The 19,740-nt window shown below is 33.6% G+C and overlaps 1 protein-coding gene across 2 annotated transcripts; it reads right to left on the minus strand.

Moving 5' to 3' along the window:
- Positions 1-621: 621 nt before the first annotated feature.
- On the minus strand, positions 622-13,750 carry LOC142179342 (DExH-box ATP-dependent RNA helicase DExH8-like). Of its 2 annotated transcripts, XM_075249044.1 has the most exons (14): positions 13,509-13,750; positions 11,269-11,446; positions 9,010-9,183; positions 8,664-8,811; positions 6,390-6,704; positions 5,922-6,068; positions 5,667-5,847; positions 4,031-4,311; positions 3,823-3,945; positions 3,556-3,700; positions 3,218-3,486; positions 2,947-3,138; positions 1,779-2,303; positions 622-1,060 (listed from the first exon to the last, which is right to left on the minus strand). In XM_075249044.1, the coding sequence occupies exons 1-14, from the start codon at positions 13,651-13,653 to the stop codon at positions 845-847; spliced, it is 3,039 nt and encodes a 1,012-aa protein (XP_075105145.1). In that variant the 5' UTR covers positions 13,654-13,750; the 3' UTR covers positions 622-844. The 2 variants fall into 2 exon arrangements, with proteins under 2 accessions (XP_075105145.1, XP_075105146.1); XM_075249045.1 differs by lacking the exon at positions 11,269-11,446 and having other exon boundaries at positions 13,509-13,637.
- Between the last annotated feature and the right edge of the window lie 5,990 nt (positions 13,751-19,740).

Genomic DNA, 19,740 nt, shown 5'->3' on the forward strand with positions numbered 1-19,740 from the left:
TGTAAGTTTAAGCTAAATTGTTATCAAATTTAGAAAGAGGTCATTCTTTTTGGAACGGACCAAAAAGGAAAGAGGTTCACATAAACTGGAAGAGAGGGAGTAATAAAGAGAGGAAGACTATGTGATCTTAAATAAGTCATAACATCTGCGTGACTAAAGCTTTTGAAACTTGTGGACTGATATTTGTCTTAGCATTTCTGAGACTATAACAACAACGACGATTCAGTAAAATCAGACCTTACTCCTACCTGAAGGAGTAGAGAAGCAACAATACTAAACAAACTAATAGCAAGGAAATAGCATCAATCTTTTTGGAGTAGAGACGGTAAAAATTTAGCTAATTTCAAATAGTAATTCTGGTATCATTTGTCTACTAAGTTAAAGAAAAAAGATTACCAAGCCAAGACTCAGGAGGGTAACTTATCATAAGCACTAAAATCAAGCTCACGGTTAATTGTCATAACAAAAAATAAACAATAATTAAAGAAATATAATTTGATTTAACAACATTACCATTTTAAAATACTTTATTAGCCAATAAGCAAAACGTTGCAGGAGTTTAATCAAAGTCATCTTTTATCCCCACAAGTAATTAGATGCCAAACAAACACACAGAGATGCCTAATATAACAGTAAAACCTGATCAAGATGAAGGAATTCTCTGCAACTTAAGCATTTTTGGATGTCAAAAGGAACCTTCTCTTCATAATTAAAGACTGCATGAAAAACCTTTATAGTTGATAACTAAAGACTGCATGAAAACCCCCTCTTTACACTGTTCTACGCGAATTTGCATATAATTTAACTCTCCGCACTGCACATCATTCTGGAGCTAATCTTGTATCTAAATAACCTTATTTTTATTTTGGCTAAGGAGTGTTGCAAAATCATGAGACTGGACATCTGCAGGCGGATGCAGCGAGAAAACATATGAGACAGGCTTCGACTGCAGCATTGGCTTTCTGGCATTAATCTCATCAAATAATTCTCCCAAGTTCTGTTCATCAAATAGGAATGACTCCCTGAGAAAAAAGCAACATTCCCTTGCCAGCTTTTCCACCTGAAGTAACAGTCTCAAATGTTCAATTCAGTGAAGTAAAGGGGAAAATAATCTGAATCAGCAAAGCATTTATGTTAGCAACAGGTGGGATTTAGGACTCGGACGAATAGAAGAGGAGAACTATTTGCAGCATTAAAAGAAATATATTAGGAGAATATATTAGAGAAGTTGTTAATGTATACATTTTTTGAGCATGGAAGCTCTGAGGGTGCATATCTGCCTGATAGTCAGTTTTCATCAAAGAAAAAGTTCAAACAAAGTCAAGAGCCTCAGCCAATAGAAAAGAGCAAAAAACATTTTTATTTTTTTCAAAAGTGATTCTCAAACATTCTCTTCGACAACACGTGCATCGCTACAATATGATAAAGCAACAACATATTAGTATGTGTTTATATTGCGTAAATGCACGCCAAGCGACATAATATCATATAGCTTCACAGTAAGTCCTATTTTATTTATCAGTAGACATAAATTTAATACAATTCCCATTCATTTCTCATTGCAGATGCTTAAAACATCAAGCAGCTCCACAAATACAAAGCATACTTTCATGTCAACTTTCAAAAGCTCAATTGTTAATAACTTTTAGATATAGATTTTGTATTCATCCTCCCCCCCCCCCCAACTCCCCAAGTAAACCCACAAATAGAGCACTTCAGACAGAACTGTCATAAAGATAGGAAAAGGAAAAAAAAAAAAGATACAAGGAGTAAATTACCTGAAGGTATGAGAAACGCATATTATTCATGGTGACAATAACTTTAACATCATATAAGGCATATCCAAGCATCCGGATGGCTAAATACTCAAAAAAGGTTTGCATCACACTCTTCTGCCCTTCTCTATGTCCTGTTTCAAATTTGGGAAACCATAGGACACATTTAACTTCACTCCACGGAACTGGACTCCCTGCAGTGTTGGATACTATCGTGTTGTATGGATTGGAATGGCCCCAGAGAATTCTGACATCAGTTGGTAATTGGTCAAGTGTGGATTCATCTCGAAGGGGCGTTGTGGAGATTATAGAAGACGGAGCATAGTGACGTGCAATATGTGACGAAAAATATAAATCATTGTCATCGAGTATGAGAATGCATCCATGATGAGGTGCAGGAAACCATCGCAGAAGTGACAACATATCAGCATCTGCATTCTCCGGGCGGCATAAACTTGACAGAACACCAGAATAAGCAGATGGAACTGAATCGTGAGAAAAGAAACATGAATCTCCATTCCGGCATCCCTATATAAATGTAAATTCAGAATACGTCAGATAGGAGTATCGAAACCCTTGAGAAAAAATTTTGTAAGAAGAAATTTAAAGAAGCCAAGGATATGCACCATTTAACCTATGGATAAGGCAAATAAGTGCCAACAAATGACTATTTTCCCCTCCATATATATATATATATATATAGCACACCCTTAAATCTTCCTCATTCTTTCTCCTCCTCCTTCCACTAATGCAAGCTCTTCTTCCTCTTCAAAGGAAAGATGTAACAAGTAACATGTCTTTGTGATGACTGATGAACCAAGGAAGAAAAAATTGACAGAAGAATCAGATTTTAATTTGATCAAAGTCAGCCTATTAAGAATGATAACTACATTTTTCCCTGGAATAACCAATACAGTAAGGGATGTCTTTATCACACCAAATGAAGCAAAAACGGAACTCTTTACTCTAGGGAATGGACTCTCAACCCCTTCAATATTCTTTTATTCCTCTATCTCAAATCAACCAAAAGTACAAAGAGGAGGACCTTCATTAACACTTTTTCCCTAGTATTCACTTCCTCATTTTTCAATCACCAATGTTTCCAATGGGGGATTATCGATCAGGGACACTGTTATTTGACAAATACAATAAGCCATAAAACTACTGATACCTGTAAAGAGAAGAAAAATTTGCAAGTGGGCCTCTTTGCTTGTAAAGAATGAGAAAAGGAACATTGGGAATCTCTGTTGCACTGACCACTGAGAAAAAATTTACAAAGAGAAGCCTCCCCTGTGGAAACACCATTACCGTACACCAACATGTCAGGATTTCCAGAGACATCCGCAGAAGACTGACTTCTCATCTATCGAACATCGAAAAGGAAGATGATATCAAAATCTTGACATCAAATATAACAGCAAAGTGATAGCAGAATACAGTACCTCTTTGACTACACTAGCCAAATTTTGAGCCACCTTATGTGCTAATGATTCATTGTGGCCCAAAAATGGAATAGAAATGCATTTCCTTATTTCACCACCTTGTTCAAGTAGCTGATAATCCATATCTAACGCACCATCATCTAAATACTGATCACAGTCGAGATGGCACTTGTGCTGATATTCATTTGGATTATAATAAGATGGTATGCCACCTGATGTAGCAAGAAATTGGGGTCTATATCGATGCAAAGAGTCCAGAACCTCATCATCTGCAACAACACAGGCTTAGTATAAAAAACCAAAGGATCTAAACTGGTAAAACTCAAGATAAGACATACATGATTCAGCAACTTGGTTGAGTGCCGCTCGCAAAAGATTATGGTATGAGCACCACTCTTCCTCAATTTTTGAAAGCACTATTTCTCTGTCTTTTGTGTTATCCAACTTGAAGAGTTGTCTTAATAGTTGAAGGCGGTATTTGTCCTTCATTTGGAAACAAAATACGTAAATAGAATGCTAGCATCCCAAAAAAATAAAGCAAAAAAAACAGGGAGGAGAGAGAGAGAGAGAGATTTCCTATAGTCAAGAATGAACTGCGGGGTTACCTTGAAAGCACGTTGCCAGAAGTGAAAGGCGCACGAATTTGCCATACAGATTACCTCTTTTCTACCAGATAAACCAGTGGTCTTAGAATCTCCACTGAAAAAGTTGTCAATGTACTTCATGAACTGGAAAATCAAATTTATTGATCAACATTAATCTAAACTATTAAAGAAATGTGACATTCTCAAATTAAAAAGTATAGGATAGTACCAAGCTTTCGTGGCCAAAAGGACGAAGAATGGGGAGTGGCTGCATATCCATCATTATACCAAGAACAATGCCTTCTCGTAGCATTCCTATGGCTCCAAACTTGAGTATTAGTATAGAAGCATCAAATGAAAGAGAAAAGCTGGCAAGCAATCTTCCATAAAATGTAGGCTCATAACGGCTCCTTGGAGGTGTTTTTTGTAGTGCATGGAGGTCAACAAGCAAACTCAATGCATCCTCAACGACTTCAGGATCCGGAGTGTCTAAAGCCTTCCGTAGCAGAACTAATTGAAAGATCCATCAGTTAAATTTTAGTATCTCACATCTATAAACAGCAGTAGACTAGAAAAAGGAAAAGAGAATTATTGAACATAGACAGCAAACTTACCCAAATTGATGATAATAACACTCAAGACCATGCTAATTTGGATAAATGACATATTTTTTAGCCCATCTATAAATTGATTAGTCCTGCTTGGTGCTTAAACTATGGGTGACAACCGAGCAGGTTGGTTTGAGTTCTTGGTCTAACCAGCCCACGCTGTAGAGGGCCCCATATGGATCTGACTTAGATTGGACAAACTTGCTAGTAATACTGCACCAAATTTGTCTCATGCATTTTTTGTCCATTTGTTTGTAGGTGTGGGAAGAAAGTCTTCGCATTTCAGAAACAATTCATAAATATAGAGGATTCTATATGCATTAAACTCCTTAGTGTATTACACATTTCAATTCTCAGTTGAGAACATGTACTAATTATTTATGAACACATTTTTCATTGACAATCAAGCAAGATCAAAGGTCCATTTTCAATATCAAAGCAAGACCATCATAATTCTTGGTTAACCCAATGTTAGGCCCCATGTCATGGTGTCCGCGCTCTGGATGTCTAGTCTTGGGCATGCAAGGGAGGGGAGGTGTTAAGAGTATCACTTTGGTTGATTAGCTCCTTAGATAGTCTTGGACAATCCTAAGTTAAGGAGTTAGTTTTTAGGGTTGAATTAGGCCCTAGGACCATTTTCCTAACACGGTATCAAAGATAGACCCATCTTGTTCTTGGTTTACCCAGTTGAGCCTTCGTATTATATTGTCCACGCACAAGATGTCCAGTCCTGGGAGTAGGGGGGATGTTAAGTCTCCATATTGTTTGAAGGGATGGTTGTTATCTCCTTATATGATATTGGGCTCTTGGTCAATCCTCAGCTCATGAGTTAGCTTTGAGTTGAGTTGGGCGCAATGTTTATTTTCTACATATGTTATTTCATAACCACCTTTAAAAGCTAAAACCTCGTCCTCAACAAAATGGTAGAATCAGGAAGCATAGAGAAGTCAGCAAAACATTTTCCATAATAATTGTCATAAGACTCATTCCAATAAAACAAATCAACAGCAGAACGACTAAAGATGTATGAAGAAAACAGGAGGAGAAATAAACAAGCCAATTATACATCTCTTCCATCCCTAAGCATGCTTTCTTCATTTTCTTCATCAAATAACAGAAAATTTTCACAATTCAACTCAAGTGAAGCAGCAAGCAATTTCATGAAGGTAATCATGTAAAAGGAAAAGGAGAAAGAAAACAAACAGAGAAGAAACTGTGATGCTGAATATCCAGCTAAAAAGCATAGTAGCTGAATACCTTTGGGATCATTGATGGCTTTAGATTCAGCACAGCAAAGGAGAAGTATTTGCTGCCTCAACGATAACCTCAGTATTGCAGGAGGCTCGTAATCCTCTAGTTGAGTGTAAAATGATCTTTTTACCAATCGATATACATGGCCGTCACAAGTCCGTCCAGTTCTCCCTCTCCTTTGGTCTGCCTGCATCTCAAAAAATTAGGAGCAACAATCTAATGAAGAGAGATTGGAATGTGCAAACATGACTCATTTAGTACCTGTGATTTGGAAACCCACACAAGCTCTGCAGAATCTGATTTCCTATTATTATCCCAGAAAACTTGTAAAGAACGGCAAGAATCAATGACATAGCCCACCATTGGTATTGTAACCGAAGATTCTGCAATATTTGTGGCCAAAATCACCTGCGGATAAGTTTAGGTTTCAGCGAGAGGCATCAGTACTGTAGAGACATGAATGCAGTTACCATATTCATTTTACTGAATACTTATAACAGCTAACCACTGAAATAAAACCAGGAATCAGGGTTAAGGGAAAACAGAAAAGGTTAGATGTTATTAATAAAAATGACCTTTTGCCATAAGCACTCTTCCTCTTATCTTTTGGGCATTGCTGGGGGGCTTGGGGGGGGGGGGGGTATAAGCACTCTGCCTGCTTTTAGGACTGTCTCCCCAAATTTTTTAGACAATGATGAATGTTGAACAAAGGGAGGAAAGAAAGCCTACCTTACGATGTGACTTACAGATTTTCATGGCCTTGAGAGCTTGTTCAGTGTCGATACTACTGTGTAAAATGTGAACCTTAAAAGATACACTGAAAGGCTTCAATAAGAGCCACTGCTGCTCAAGTGCATAGTATGTTGGAAGAAAGACCAGAATTCCTTTTTCAATGTCCCTTTCATTCTTATGAATGTGTATAATAAGATTGTGTATAAGCTGATACATTTCAGGCTTGATATCAGCATCAGCTGTCAATGGGCTTGGACCAGAACAGCATTTCAGAGCCGTCTCTTCTGATTCCATTTTAAGGAGTTCAGCTACCTGTTAAGCAAATAATATCATTGCAGATTACAATTTTGCTTAAATGGAAAACATCAGTAATCTATAGGAAGCAATATTCCATATCCTCTTAACAGAACACTTGCTATACTGTTATTACACTTGAATTTTTGATAATTTTTTCCCCTTTTTGATCAAGTTAAGATGTTCATGAATTTTTTTCCCTATTTGATAAAGTTAAAATATTCCCTAGTCTGGCAGGAACAGCAGAAATATCACCTTGTATATATATTTCTTGCAGCATATGAATATAAAAATATACCATGCAGTAACCAGAAACGCATAGATTTAGACAAAGCATTTTCTCAGTAATCATACATCATAGAAGTCAAATAGGAAAAGGGAAAATTAATTAAGTGGAAGACCACAGTATGTGTAGGCAATAAGAGATAAGTCCTCTTTTAGATACTAAACAGTTTGTAAGTGGAATAAGGGGTCAATTGATTACTGTATTGAAAGTTGTGATATTTAGTAATTAGAGACTACACTAATTTGAGAACATCAAGTTCAACTTGAAATACTACCTCATTCAACAAAAATTTGGCCCACTTCCCTTTTAATATGCTAAAAACTACTTGACGCTTTTCCCAACCCAAAAAGCTCTCCATCCCGTAAAAATACGGAGTAACATACAATATGTATTCTAAATTTAATATCATTTTAGCCTTCATGTGACGTCCTCATAGCATATACCTCATATTTACACATTTCGCTTGTTATTTTAAACAGAGAGGAGGCCTTACTTGAGCTCAAAAGTCAGAAGTACGTACAATTGGAGTCTTGTCTCTCTAAAAGTAAGGAACCTTCACCATTTGAAAACTTGCACATTCTCCCCTTAAATGGATAACTTTGTTAAATTTGAAGGTATATTTCATAGAGGGTTGTAAACCTCATGTATGGAGTTATTTATGCATTCTAGATTTCAGCAAATATTGTTATGTAACATATCTAAACCTAACTTTGGTTAAAAAAATTAACCAAAATTTATTTTTGTAATGTATTAACTAGTCAAATAGAGTCATCTATTTTAGGATGAAGAGTATAATCCGGATCATCTGCCAATAGAGTCTCTTAACAAGATGTTGAATAATTAAATTATAAATATTCACTTCTAATGAACCATAATTACCTACACAAAAAGATAATGCATCTACCTATTTATGCCTAGTTGGTTTAAATAATATTAATGATTAATCTTATGTATAGCAACTTTTATATTGTTTTATAAATTTAATGCAAAAAGTAAACATACAAATATATTAAATATCTCAAGAAATAACCATTGCAAAAGATGACTTTCCATCAATATTTTACTTTATAAATGAAGGATTCTTATTCCTTATATTAGTATACATGAAAGCAAAAGTAACAAAGGTTAACGAGTTCCACAGAATGGTTTCATTGGAGAAACCTTCAAGCTTATGTTTAAAAGCATAACTCGAAAAGGCAATACCAGTTATGGAATTCAATGCAACTGCTTCATTTCTAGCAAACATCTTTACAGCCAATTACGAGGCCCAATAACTAAGAAAAGATAAAAGAGGGATAAAATAATAGAATACGAGAACTTACAATTGTGATAGAACATCAAAAGAAAAACATTTCAATAGGTAGGGTTACATGAACAAAAATGGATTCACATATCCACCCCCAAGGCAGTAGGACAAAGCCAAGTTAGGTTGACTCAGTGCACTCAAAAGTCAAAACTACCATTATCACAAGTAAACCATGAATTTAAACATAATTAAACGAATTTAATCTGGAGAGAGGGACATGCCAAAGTTACAGATACTAACTGTTATTGATGGAATTTGCTTTAAGACCATCGATGCACGGTAACTTTCAATATAAGAAACATGTTGTTAAACGAATTTTATTCATTTTCCTTTTCTGATAAAGTAAATGAAATGGATTCTCTTCTCTAAGATAGATGAAATATACCTGCTCAATGTATGAAACTTTTCGCTGATATATAGTGTCTTGTCCAGAACTAGGGATGGCCAACAACTCTACCCTTTCACCTCTACCGAGATCCTTAAAGTATTCACGGTATCTTGCTATATCAGCAGTAGCAGACATTAACACCACCCTGTAGAGTTGAACCAATTAGATACACAAAGCACATTATCACCAAAGAGTTTGTAATGCATGCGACATAGTAGACTAAGTTCTCCAAGTGTTAATGGTAGAAGATTGAGCACAAAGCAGAGAGATGGCAAAGAGTTCATATCAAGATAGACAAACAAATACAAAATACAGAAGAAAAAAAGAAGAAAGAGAATGTTACCTCAGGTCACTCTTTTTAAGCAAAAACTGCTTGATGCAAACAAGGACAAGATCTGACTCTACAGATCTTTCATGCACTTCGTCAAGAATGATAACTTTATACTTTAGAGCATTCAAGCCCTTCTCTAGCATTTCTTCCAACAGAACTCCAGCAGTTTTAAACACAATCTTAGATCTGTGATATAATGTTGACTTGATAAGTTAAATAATGAAGATACATCACAGAGAAAGAAGCAATAATGAGTAGTTGAAAATTTTGCTGGATGTAATTGAAACACAAAAACATTGATAAATCCACTACAGGAGGAGAATGGCGTTCCTTAAAACTGTTCCCCGAAAAGAGAGGGACATTAACAAAGAAAAGGTAAAGATTGTTATACTTCCTTTTTAGCATAACATCTTAGTTCCAACATATAACTTCCATGCCATTCCAGGCAAACTGCATCTCGATAAATCATGATTAAGGTGCCAAAGATGGCTTCCCTTGCAACAACCAGTGAAGAGAGGAATGATTGACGAAAACAATCACCAAGACTTTACAACATGATAGATGGGTGCCAAGGTCTGATATGGATAAAGATAAATATACATCTCTAGTTTGCTTTTTTGAGAATGGCTATACGGACTTACTAACAATACATCAGTTGGAAACTGAGGTCATGTGCTCACTAACTTAAACTATAAACGTGACAAAACACTGAATCATGATGTGTATATATTCCCACAAAACTGCATTGAGAAATAAAAACAAGACAATGAATGGGCTTTTATTTCTTTCAGTAAATGTATTACTTGCCAATAGCAGTAATTTGGGATTCCCTCTTATTAGTTGCCTAAATCATTCAAGCCGGTACCTTTAATTGGAGAGAAAGAATATTAAATGACGTCAAAGAAATAAGAAGACTCAAATGAGCTTCATATTAGCAGTTATTCTGAATATGCTTGGAGGTTCCAGTACCACTACTTTAAGATTCCCTTTTATTAGTTGTTTAAATAAATACGAGCTGGTAAATTTTATTGGAGATAGAAGATCAAATGAGGTCAAAGTCACAGGACGACTGAAACGAGCTTTACACTAGTGCCAACCACCAAACACCATTGATTTTGAACATTTCATCAAATTGGTAAATTTCAAAATATTAAGTGCAGAAATAACCTTAAATTTTTCTTCATATCTTACACATTAGCTAAGAAATTAGGGAAAGAAACTAAAAGGAAATGTACATATTTCTGCTTCTCTGTTTATTACTTCACATGAAAAAACAATAACAAGAAGAAGCCAAAAAAAACAGAACAAAATAAAATAAAATAAAATAGCAAGAAAGGACAGTGATGATAATTAAGCATCTGAAGATGTAAAGTGGAAGGTGCCCTTGTGTTTTGTCATTAAAACTCATACGACAAGGCCATATAAAATCCGTCAAAGCTTTACATGATATCCCACATTCGGCAATTTTCTCCAGCCTAAGTTGAGCATCTCTCAGTTCATTTCAGCATGTCATGAAAACAAAAAATAAAAGTACACTTAACTTTCCTTTTTTTATCTATTAACATAGAAATATGCAATGGAAGCAAAAGTTCCATGTAGGCAACATTGGCTAACTGGGATTATGGCTTAGTCATGATGTTATGCATACATTAGGGCTAGTGTTATTATGAGTATTTTCTAGTCTATTTAGAGATTTGCATGTCAGTAGAAAATGTAGATAACTTCTAGTGTTGGAGAATCGCAGATCATTGGATTTTTTTTATATCGTAAACTTTTTTTATTAACGATGGGGAAAGCCCCTGTATAAAAACAGTATACCAATTAGGGTAAAACGGACAATGAGACTTTATATGCAGATCCCAAGCTTGGGATGAAGGCATAGTTGTTGTAACACACACTAAGACTCTTATTTAAAAAGAACGTGTACGCACAATGTGTGTATAAACTACCGGATCATCGTCAAATAAAATGTTTTCACATAAGTGAACCCTTGGCAAGAGTAAAGACAGTGTTAACCAATTATAAAAACATGCCACGAACAACCTATGTAATTAACGTACACCAAAAGGTTTTATATTACTTATAAGTTCTAGCACTATGTAAATGTTTTTGCATTTGCTGTCTGATATGTAGCTTTGTTAGGATATAATGCTCACTCAAATTTCAGATCAGGAGAAGAATAGCAACCAATTCAAACATTATGAGTGAAGGTGAAACTCAAGCAACGCATGGATGACGAGTTCATCTGAGAAAACACTAACAAAAGACTACCTTTCTGAGTAGACCCTAGAGTGCCCTATATGGTATCCAACTTCTTCACCTACTTCACATTTTCGAGCCTTCGCCACCATTCTAGCAACTGCTACCACAGCAAATCTCCTTGGTTGTGTACAAAGTATGGGTTCCATGTTTCCTTCCAGTAAAAACTGAGGGACTTGCGAGCTTTTTCCTTAATTACCCAAGCAGCAAGTTGCTTAATAAAACTAACAAATTGACAAATTCTAAAACAGTAGCATGACATTAAGCAAATGCTGTGCACTTTTAACAAAAAACTATAAAGCTAGTAAATACACTCAATTTCAAACAATCGAATGGTAGAACTTTACCATAGGAGAATCTAATAGTCACTCGTAATAAGATAATAACACATTGAATGCTCATCTAGGAGTAGTTCCCCACTAACTACGAGGCCCTATATTCTGAGTAAGATTTGGATATGAGTGTTATGTGACATGTGTTATAAAAATTAGTAAAGCCATAATAACAAGCATCCATGGCTAAGTTAAACAATGGAGCGTAGAAATGTTTAATATTCGGAAATAATATGGTGTAGGTCTCTTTCCTAATAAATTCACGAATACAATATCAACTCTAGAGCATATAAAGCAAATACATAATTAAGAAGGCACAAAATTTATAGTACACCAGTGCTGTCGGCTAGGTAAAAGTGAGTATCACCACCTTACACCACCATTTTGCATTTGATTTTTTTTTTTTATCTTTTTCCTTTTGCAAGCAAATGTGACAAAACGAAACCTAATGGAAATTCTAAAAAGGGGCAAACATTTGCACATGTAACAAGAAAATTTCCTCAGATGACTCCATACTAACATATACAGATTACCAAGTCATATATATGTTATTCTACTTCCAAGTTCCATGACCCTTAAAAAGGCCGCTCTCCATATTCCAGTGACTCAATCTACCATTTTCGGTATAAGATCATCAGAACTAACCAATAAAACTACAACTTAAGTTTTGTTAACTAGTTTATTATTGACATGCCAACTTAAAGACAGTAGTTGTACCTCTATACACACACACACATATATTTTCCTACATACATAATATAAGTTACAAGCCCGAGACAGTAGATGCACCTCTGAATAAATACACTTATTTTACAATTTTCTAAGGATATATATAGTCCGAATTCAAGATAATGTGTACATAGCTCTAAGGTATACACTTATTTTAATATATCAAAAAACATTAATGTACATACAATCAAACCTCTCTATTACATCCTCATTTGTCCGGACTTTTTGTTGCCCTTTATAGTGATTAATTTGTTATACACCTATAACAGCACTTGACATTTAGATCTTATTTGGTTATTATGGATAAAAACACTTGAAAACTCATTTTTTTCAATTTATTTATGTTTTTTGATTGTTTTATGCTTTCAATTTATTTATGTTATAACAGAAAATAAAATTATTTAATTTTAAAATGTAAAATAATAATTCGTATCATTTATTAAGAATTTAAAAGACCTTATGCGTACAATTTTGATGAGGTGGAAAATGTAGGAAAATGGCAGAAACAAAAAATTCTCAACTTCAACTTTTAATTTCTCTTGTTCTAAGCTACAAGAGTTTTTAGCATTCCAGATTCCTTGTTGAAACTAACAAAAATTATGAAAATTATGTCAATTAATATATTGTTGTTTGGTTATTACAAATCCTAACAAATATATAGATATTTGAGTAAGGCTGTTATTGAATGGTAACTATACAAAAATTGACCCGTAAAATAATAGATGTTGTTGTTATAGTTGTAATTATGTAAAATATACAACAACAACAACAATAACACACCCAGTATAATATCACAAGTAGAGTCTAGGGAGGGTACCCTACCGCTACCTCACGAAGCTAGAGATTATTTTCGATACATATAAAATAAAAAATCAATTCCAAAAGAGCTTGGCTGTTATAGGCATGGTCAGAGCTAGAGGGGCGGAAATCACACTGTATACACGGGGTCAAATTTATTTTTTTATTTTTTATTTTGTATATATGGTAGATGATGAATCCCTCAATGAAAATGTTATAGAGAATGACTTTTACAGGGATGTATGACCGTGCACACATATATTTAGTCAAAAATGTGTTTACATGTGCAACTACTTGCTTATATGCTGAATCATCCTCTACAAACTGACTGTAAACATAATTTTCAGAAAGAATAACAGAGCGATTGAGAAAAAATAGAAAAATGAGGAGTACCGCAACCAGTTTCACCAACAACAAGAGTGACACGATTCTCTTGAATTTTCTCAACGATTTTACTCTTCATTCCCATAACTGGTAAAAGAGGAAACTCAGGTACCGTCGATGACGCCGACGACGGCGAAGCCGAAGAAGACGCCATTGCCGGAAAAATCAAAGCCCTAAAACAGTGACGAAATTGTGATTGGTGAATAACCGTACTGAGTATTCAGCTTTTTGCTTGACGAGTGGAAAGAGAACTGGAGGGAAATTTATATAGTTCTGTTCGCAGTGGTGTGCGGTGATTTCACGCGCTATGAGTACGTGACTTTGTGCGTGCTCCCTAAATTACGGTCAATTGTTTTTCTTTGTTTTTTCTTCAAATTGGGAAAATTTTTATGTTTGTCCTAAATCAGTAAATCCTAGTAATCCATTAATTGACAGAGGTCTCGAGTTTCGAGTTCGAGCTCCTGGGCATGGAGTTGTCTTTGTTAGGGAGCGCTTTACCGGTTTACCCCAATGTAGGACTTCCCGACGCCAATCTGAATTTAGTCGAGCCCCAATGTGAGACTTTCCGGCGCGAATCCGAATTTAGTCGGACCCCAATGTGAGTACCGAACACTGGGTGGGAAACCCAAAAAAAAAAAAGTAATCCATTATCTGTTATTTCCAAATATTTCGTTCATTTTATGGTCTATGAAATTAAAGTAATTTTCGTCTAATTTTGTGGCATTACATAATACCACAAGGATAAAATAAAATAAGTAGTAAAAATATGATTTAATAATTAATGAAATAAATATGCACAAATCAGTTCGGACATCATTGTTATAAGGAAAAGAAATAAAATAATAAAGCTTTTTAATTGTAAAAGAAAAAAAGATTAATTTTTCTTAGACACTTATTAAATACAGAGTCCTTGTTGATATTAAAATAATATGACTAGAAGGTTCAAATTTCAAATTTATTTTTTTATATGTCTGCTCGTTGATTATCTGTCATTTCCAAATATGTCATTCATTTAATGGTATGTAAGATTAAAGTAATTTTTCCTTAATTAAAGAAAGGTAATTATTTTGTGGTATTAAAGAACTTAAGCACTCAGTGGTATCCTTGTGATCAACTAAATGGGTCTAAATCTTAATGATTATTGTTCTAATTCCAGTATAAATAAAAACTACTAGAATATTTTTATTTAAACCTCGATAGATAAAAATTAACTCGTTCAATTATATTTGTTGACCTATATTTATACTATATTAAAAGTACAAAAATCCTTAACGAAATATTGTTCGCATTTTTTGTCTTTTGTAAGTGCATTTTAAGCTGAATTAAAATTGTGAATATTAATAAAGTATTTTTTGGGAGAAAAAAATAAAACAATGGTTAATATTAGTTTGTCATATGAGAAGTTTAATATTTTCGTTAGGATTGTCGAAGTCTTAACCGCTGATTGTGATTCAAACTACTTTATTATTTATTAAAGCTTTTGCTTTTATTTATTATCTCTTTTTATGTTCTTAACTTGATATTATCTAATCTTTGTTCTTTTTTCCACCCTGTTTTAGGTTGTCGCATTTAGATTTTAGAAGTTTTTGGATTCTTTAAAGCTAACACAACAAAGTATATCGAGATAAATTATTATTTATTTTATTCCTCGTCAAACGAAATATGAATTACACCTTAGCATGTGAGTCCCTTGATTTTTTTATTTTTTCGTTCTATAAAATATTATTGTAACCTTTGGCATTTTTTTCTTGATTTAGTTTGTTATTACTTTTGTTTTTAATAATAATGCTTTTATATGATTTTGGGAGAATTATATTCCGTTTGAGTCTTTTTCTTTTCACCATCCAATTCAAATTTTTTGTGACAAAAGATTATGTTGGTTAATGCTTTGGGCTAAAAGAGAATTTACGTTTGAAAAAATATCTAAACACTAACGTCGTATCAATATGAAAATTTGCTACTAATATTCAAGTTTTATTCTCACAATTCAATTTTCTTTTAACAATAGAAGATTATTGACATTTAGTAATTTAATTACCTTATTTGAACAATGTAACGTAGTTGTAATTTCTTTTATATTACAGTTAAATATTTAAAATTCAAATGAGTTAATATTAAAAATTTGAATCAACAAAAAATAAATTAGTTCCTTCAATTTAATATTGAGAAAAAATTAAAGTTGATATAGTATGGATAATTAATATGCTTTTTATTTTTGGTGAAAATCACTTACGTCCCCTAAGTTTGTTTTAAAAATCAAACTCATCCTCCAACTTTGAACAATTATCATTTTACTCCTCATATCAAAGGTGACTTCTTAAAATGCTTATTTTAACCTCTACAATTTTATCTCTTGTTTTTATTTTTTAGTATAATAATTTTTTTATTTTAATTGATAGACAAATTAAAAATATTTTTTCGAAACTAAAAAAATTAGAAGTATTAGTCAAGCATATAAGTTAATAATGTTTAATAGTGAAATAAATGAGAAAATAAAAAATTACAATAAATAACTTACTCGTATCACTAATTTTATTAATAACAATTAAAATTCAATTTATTTAAAAAATTGAGAACAAAAGAGAATGAAATTTTTATAAATTATACAATGTGGATAATAAAAAAATAATGTGCATAAAATAGAGGTAAATTTTATAATAACTTTACAAAAATTATTTATTTATACTTTACATGAACTTTAATTATAATTTAGAAAAAAATCTAGCAATAACAATCAAAATTCAAAAAATTATATACACATATAGAATGATAAAAATAATGGAACTTAAGATCTCTCTCACACATACCGACATACATTATATGCATTTTAATATATAAATATTAAAATAATAATTTAAAAAAAGTAGCAATACATTTTGTAATAAATTCATAATATAATTATTATATTTATAATGTTAGTTAACTTAGATTAAATTATATAATAAGATATAATATTTTTAACTTATGAATAAATACCTGCATTAAAAAATATCTAAATAATATTAAAAAATATATTACGTATGTGGAGCGTTGAAAATGTCAAAGATAAAATAGACATTGTGTAGGATAGAAGGATGAAAATGACAATTGTTCAAAATTGGAAGATGAATTTTATTTTTAATGTAATAATACCTACACCTAAAACAGCTAACACCTAGCGCCGTGGAGAACAAAAAAAGAGACCCCTCCCCTATTCATCTTCTTCAAGAACCAAGAACTACTCCCCCCTTTTCCTGATCTCATCCTGAGTCTCAAAAATCAGAAAAGAAAAATCGTACACACACATTAGAGCTACGACCGAAAGAAGACCATCCCTTCCCCTATTTTTCACTGACCTAAGACCTAGGACCCAAGAAACTAGTTGTTGCTTCTTCTTCGTTAACCCTTATACACCCTAATCCCATTGCTTCTTCGTCTCCACCCCAAAACCAGTCAAAGCAGTCATTAAAATCAACCCAAAATAGTCACCAAAAATCGGTAAATGGTTGTTTCCTTCAACTGAATTTAAAAGGAGTTCGAAAAGGTCGAGTCCAAAGTTTATTATGTCGTCGAGGTTCGAGTTTCCGCCCGTCGATGTTTCCAATTTGTTGAAGTCTCATTAGCAGGCCTTCGTTTGAATTCAAAAGTTCAAAAGTAAAAAAAAAAAAAACTTGTTAAAATTTTCTGGGATTTCTCCAAACGGTTTCAGCTGTTGAAGTTGTCGAATCTGTTGGGTTATCTGTTTCAGAGCTGTGGACTTGTGCTCTAGTTGCCATTACTGGTTCATGGTTGTTTCTATTGCTGGATTCATCTTCTATCTCTAGATTTCTGGCAACTAGCTTTTATTTAGTTGTGTCAGCTTTGTTTCCTTCCGATCCAGGTATTAATTTCAGTCTCAGGTTATGTACTGTCATACGGATGTTCTAGCATTATAAAATTTGCCTCAGTTCGGTCATCTATATGTTTGCTGAATATTCCTTCATTGTTTAACCTCAAATTCGAATTGTACCGAATATACTCAGAAATAAGGATATAGGTGAATTCATAAATAATTGTCCGTGCTTTTTGGACATTGTTCGAATTTCCTAGGATTCTGAATTATGACATGAGAACACAATGGATAGGGTAATTGTGACGTATAAAACCAAACAAAATTCTTGACTTGTGTTTCGCTTCTGTACCAATCACTAGCACTCCCAATCCTACTGCAAATATGATCTTGAAAATCAAAAGACAAATGATCCTACATCAACTATTCTTCTGATACCATACCATATAAAACGAGATAAGCAATTGGCTTTCTGATTATCGTCAGTAGTACAAACACTGCAGCCTCTGAGAAGATTGGCATTTTAGAACATCGTAGTTGCTCTAGGCGTGATTAATAATAATCATCGTGACTATGGGTACGGTTCTCGTGGCATAGTCATGATACCTAATTCCCAAATTTGAGTGTGCATTTCATGTAACCCGATTATAACAACTTCGAATAATAAAACCTTTTGAAAAATCGAGGTGTGCCATTAGTTAAATTTTCCATGGCCCTCGCAAACTTGAAAGTGCGTAGCTGCTTTAGGCGCGCTATTTAAATTAATTTCCTTAAACTCGGGTGTGCATTTCATGTGACCCAAATCCAAATCTCAACAACGTTAAATAAAATGTGTCGTGGACTGCGGGTGCATTTCATGTGGCGTGGTTCAAAGATGTGTTTTAGATAACGTTGAATCTTTCTAAAATTAATTAAAAGTGGTTAATAATTTAAAATTATACCATAGGCTAAAACATGTTTTAAAATCAGATAATAGGCCAATTATGATAGTTTAAGCGACTGTGCTAGAACCACGAAATCCGGGGGTGCCTAACACCTTCCCTCGGTTTAACAGAATTCTGATTCGCAGATTTCAAAAGGAAAGTCGAAATCTTCCTTGATTTGGGATTTAAAAATAAACCGGTGACTTGGGACACTAGAAAACAAACCATCCCAAGTGGCGACTCTGAACAAAAAATATTAATCATAACCCAGAACTTTGGTTCAGAGTTCAAGAATTCGAGCTTAGAATAACTGTTATACTTGGCTTTATTTATTATTTGATTTTTTACATGTTTGAGCCTAATGTGCTAAATGTCGCTTTTTACCGCTTTAATATTGTATTAAGTGTATATAAATTGTTACAAAACCCTCTTCTCTCTGAGTCTTCTAAATCATCTGGGAAGTGTGCACTTCGTGTGACTTCTTTTCTGTTAGAGTCATATCCCAATTTTAGAACGAGGTTCGGACAAGTTGCAAAGCCGGTGAAGCTTCTGTATTCCCGGTACGCTGCCCCTCCTCGGCTCGAGCTGTCCGCTCGGGTAAGCCAGGTCTAGAACAATACACTTAGGTTCAAAAATCCAAAAAAATCTTTTACTTCCTTCTTTAGAAAAGTTTTTCTTTAAGACCCCAACTTTTAAAAATACAAAAAATATTTTCTTTTAGTTGCTTCTCAAAATCAAAAAATACAAAAATATTTTCATTCTTCTTTCGAAAATTGAAAAGAAAATTCAAGATTCAAAAATACTTTCTCTTTCTTTAGAAGTACTTCTTTCCTAACTTTAGAATAAAAATCCATAAATGCAAAAATATTTTTCTTTCTTTTTTAGAAGTTTTTCTATCGAAATTCCAAAAAACAAAAAGCAATAAAAGTTGAAATTCAAAAAAAAAGGAGAAAAAAATCTTTCTTCTTTAGAAGTCGTTCTTTGCAAAAATGCTGAAGAAAAATCAAAATCCAAAAAATATTTTCTTTCTTCTTTATATGTCTTCCTTTCGAAAAGTTCAAAATCCAAAAAAAGTTGATTTATTTACTTTATTCCTGATCTTCCCGAACTACGCAAGATCTGATTCATGTTCCACATGATACGTAGGCAACCCACATCAGGTTCGATCACCATTAAAAAGAAATGAAAAAAATGAAGAAATGAAAAAATATTGATAATAATAAGGACCGACTGAGTCCATTCTAACATGTTTTGTTTTGAATTGTGAAGAAAGTTGAGGTGGTCGGTTTGTGGTAAGCTGGAAACACAAGATCCAAGGAAAAATGATAACTGACATCGAAACTGTTACAAGTGCTCAAGACACTCAGGGTCAGAGAGTTCAACAAGAGTCTACTGTGTTTGAGAAAAATAGAATACTGAAACAGCAAATGACCGAAATGTGTCAAGCATGGGCCAGTGGTCAAGGACAGCCTCGTCATGAGTCACAATTTGCTACACAACAAGAGCAGTA

The sequence above is a fragment of the Nicotiana tabacum genome, chromosome 3, assembly GCF_000715075.1.
Source record: "Nicotiana tabacum cultivar K326 chromosome 3, ASM71507v2, whole genome shotgun sequence".
Taxonomy (NCBI): domain Eukaryota; kingdom Viridiplantae; phylum Streptophyta; class Magnoliopsida; order Solanales; family Solanaceae; genus Nicotiana; species Nicotiana tabacum.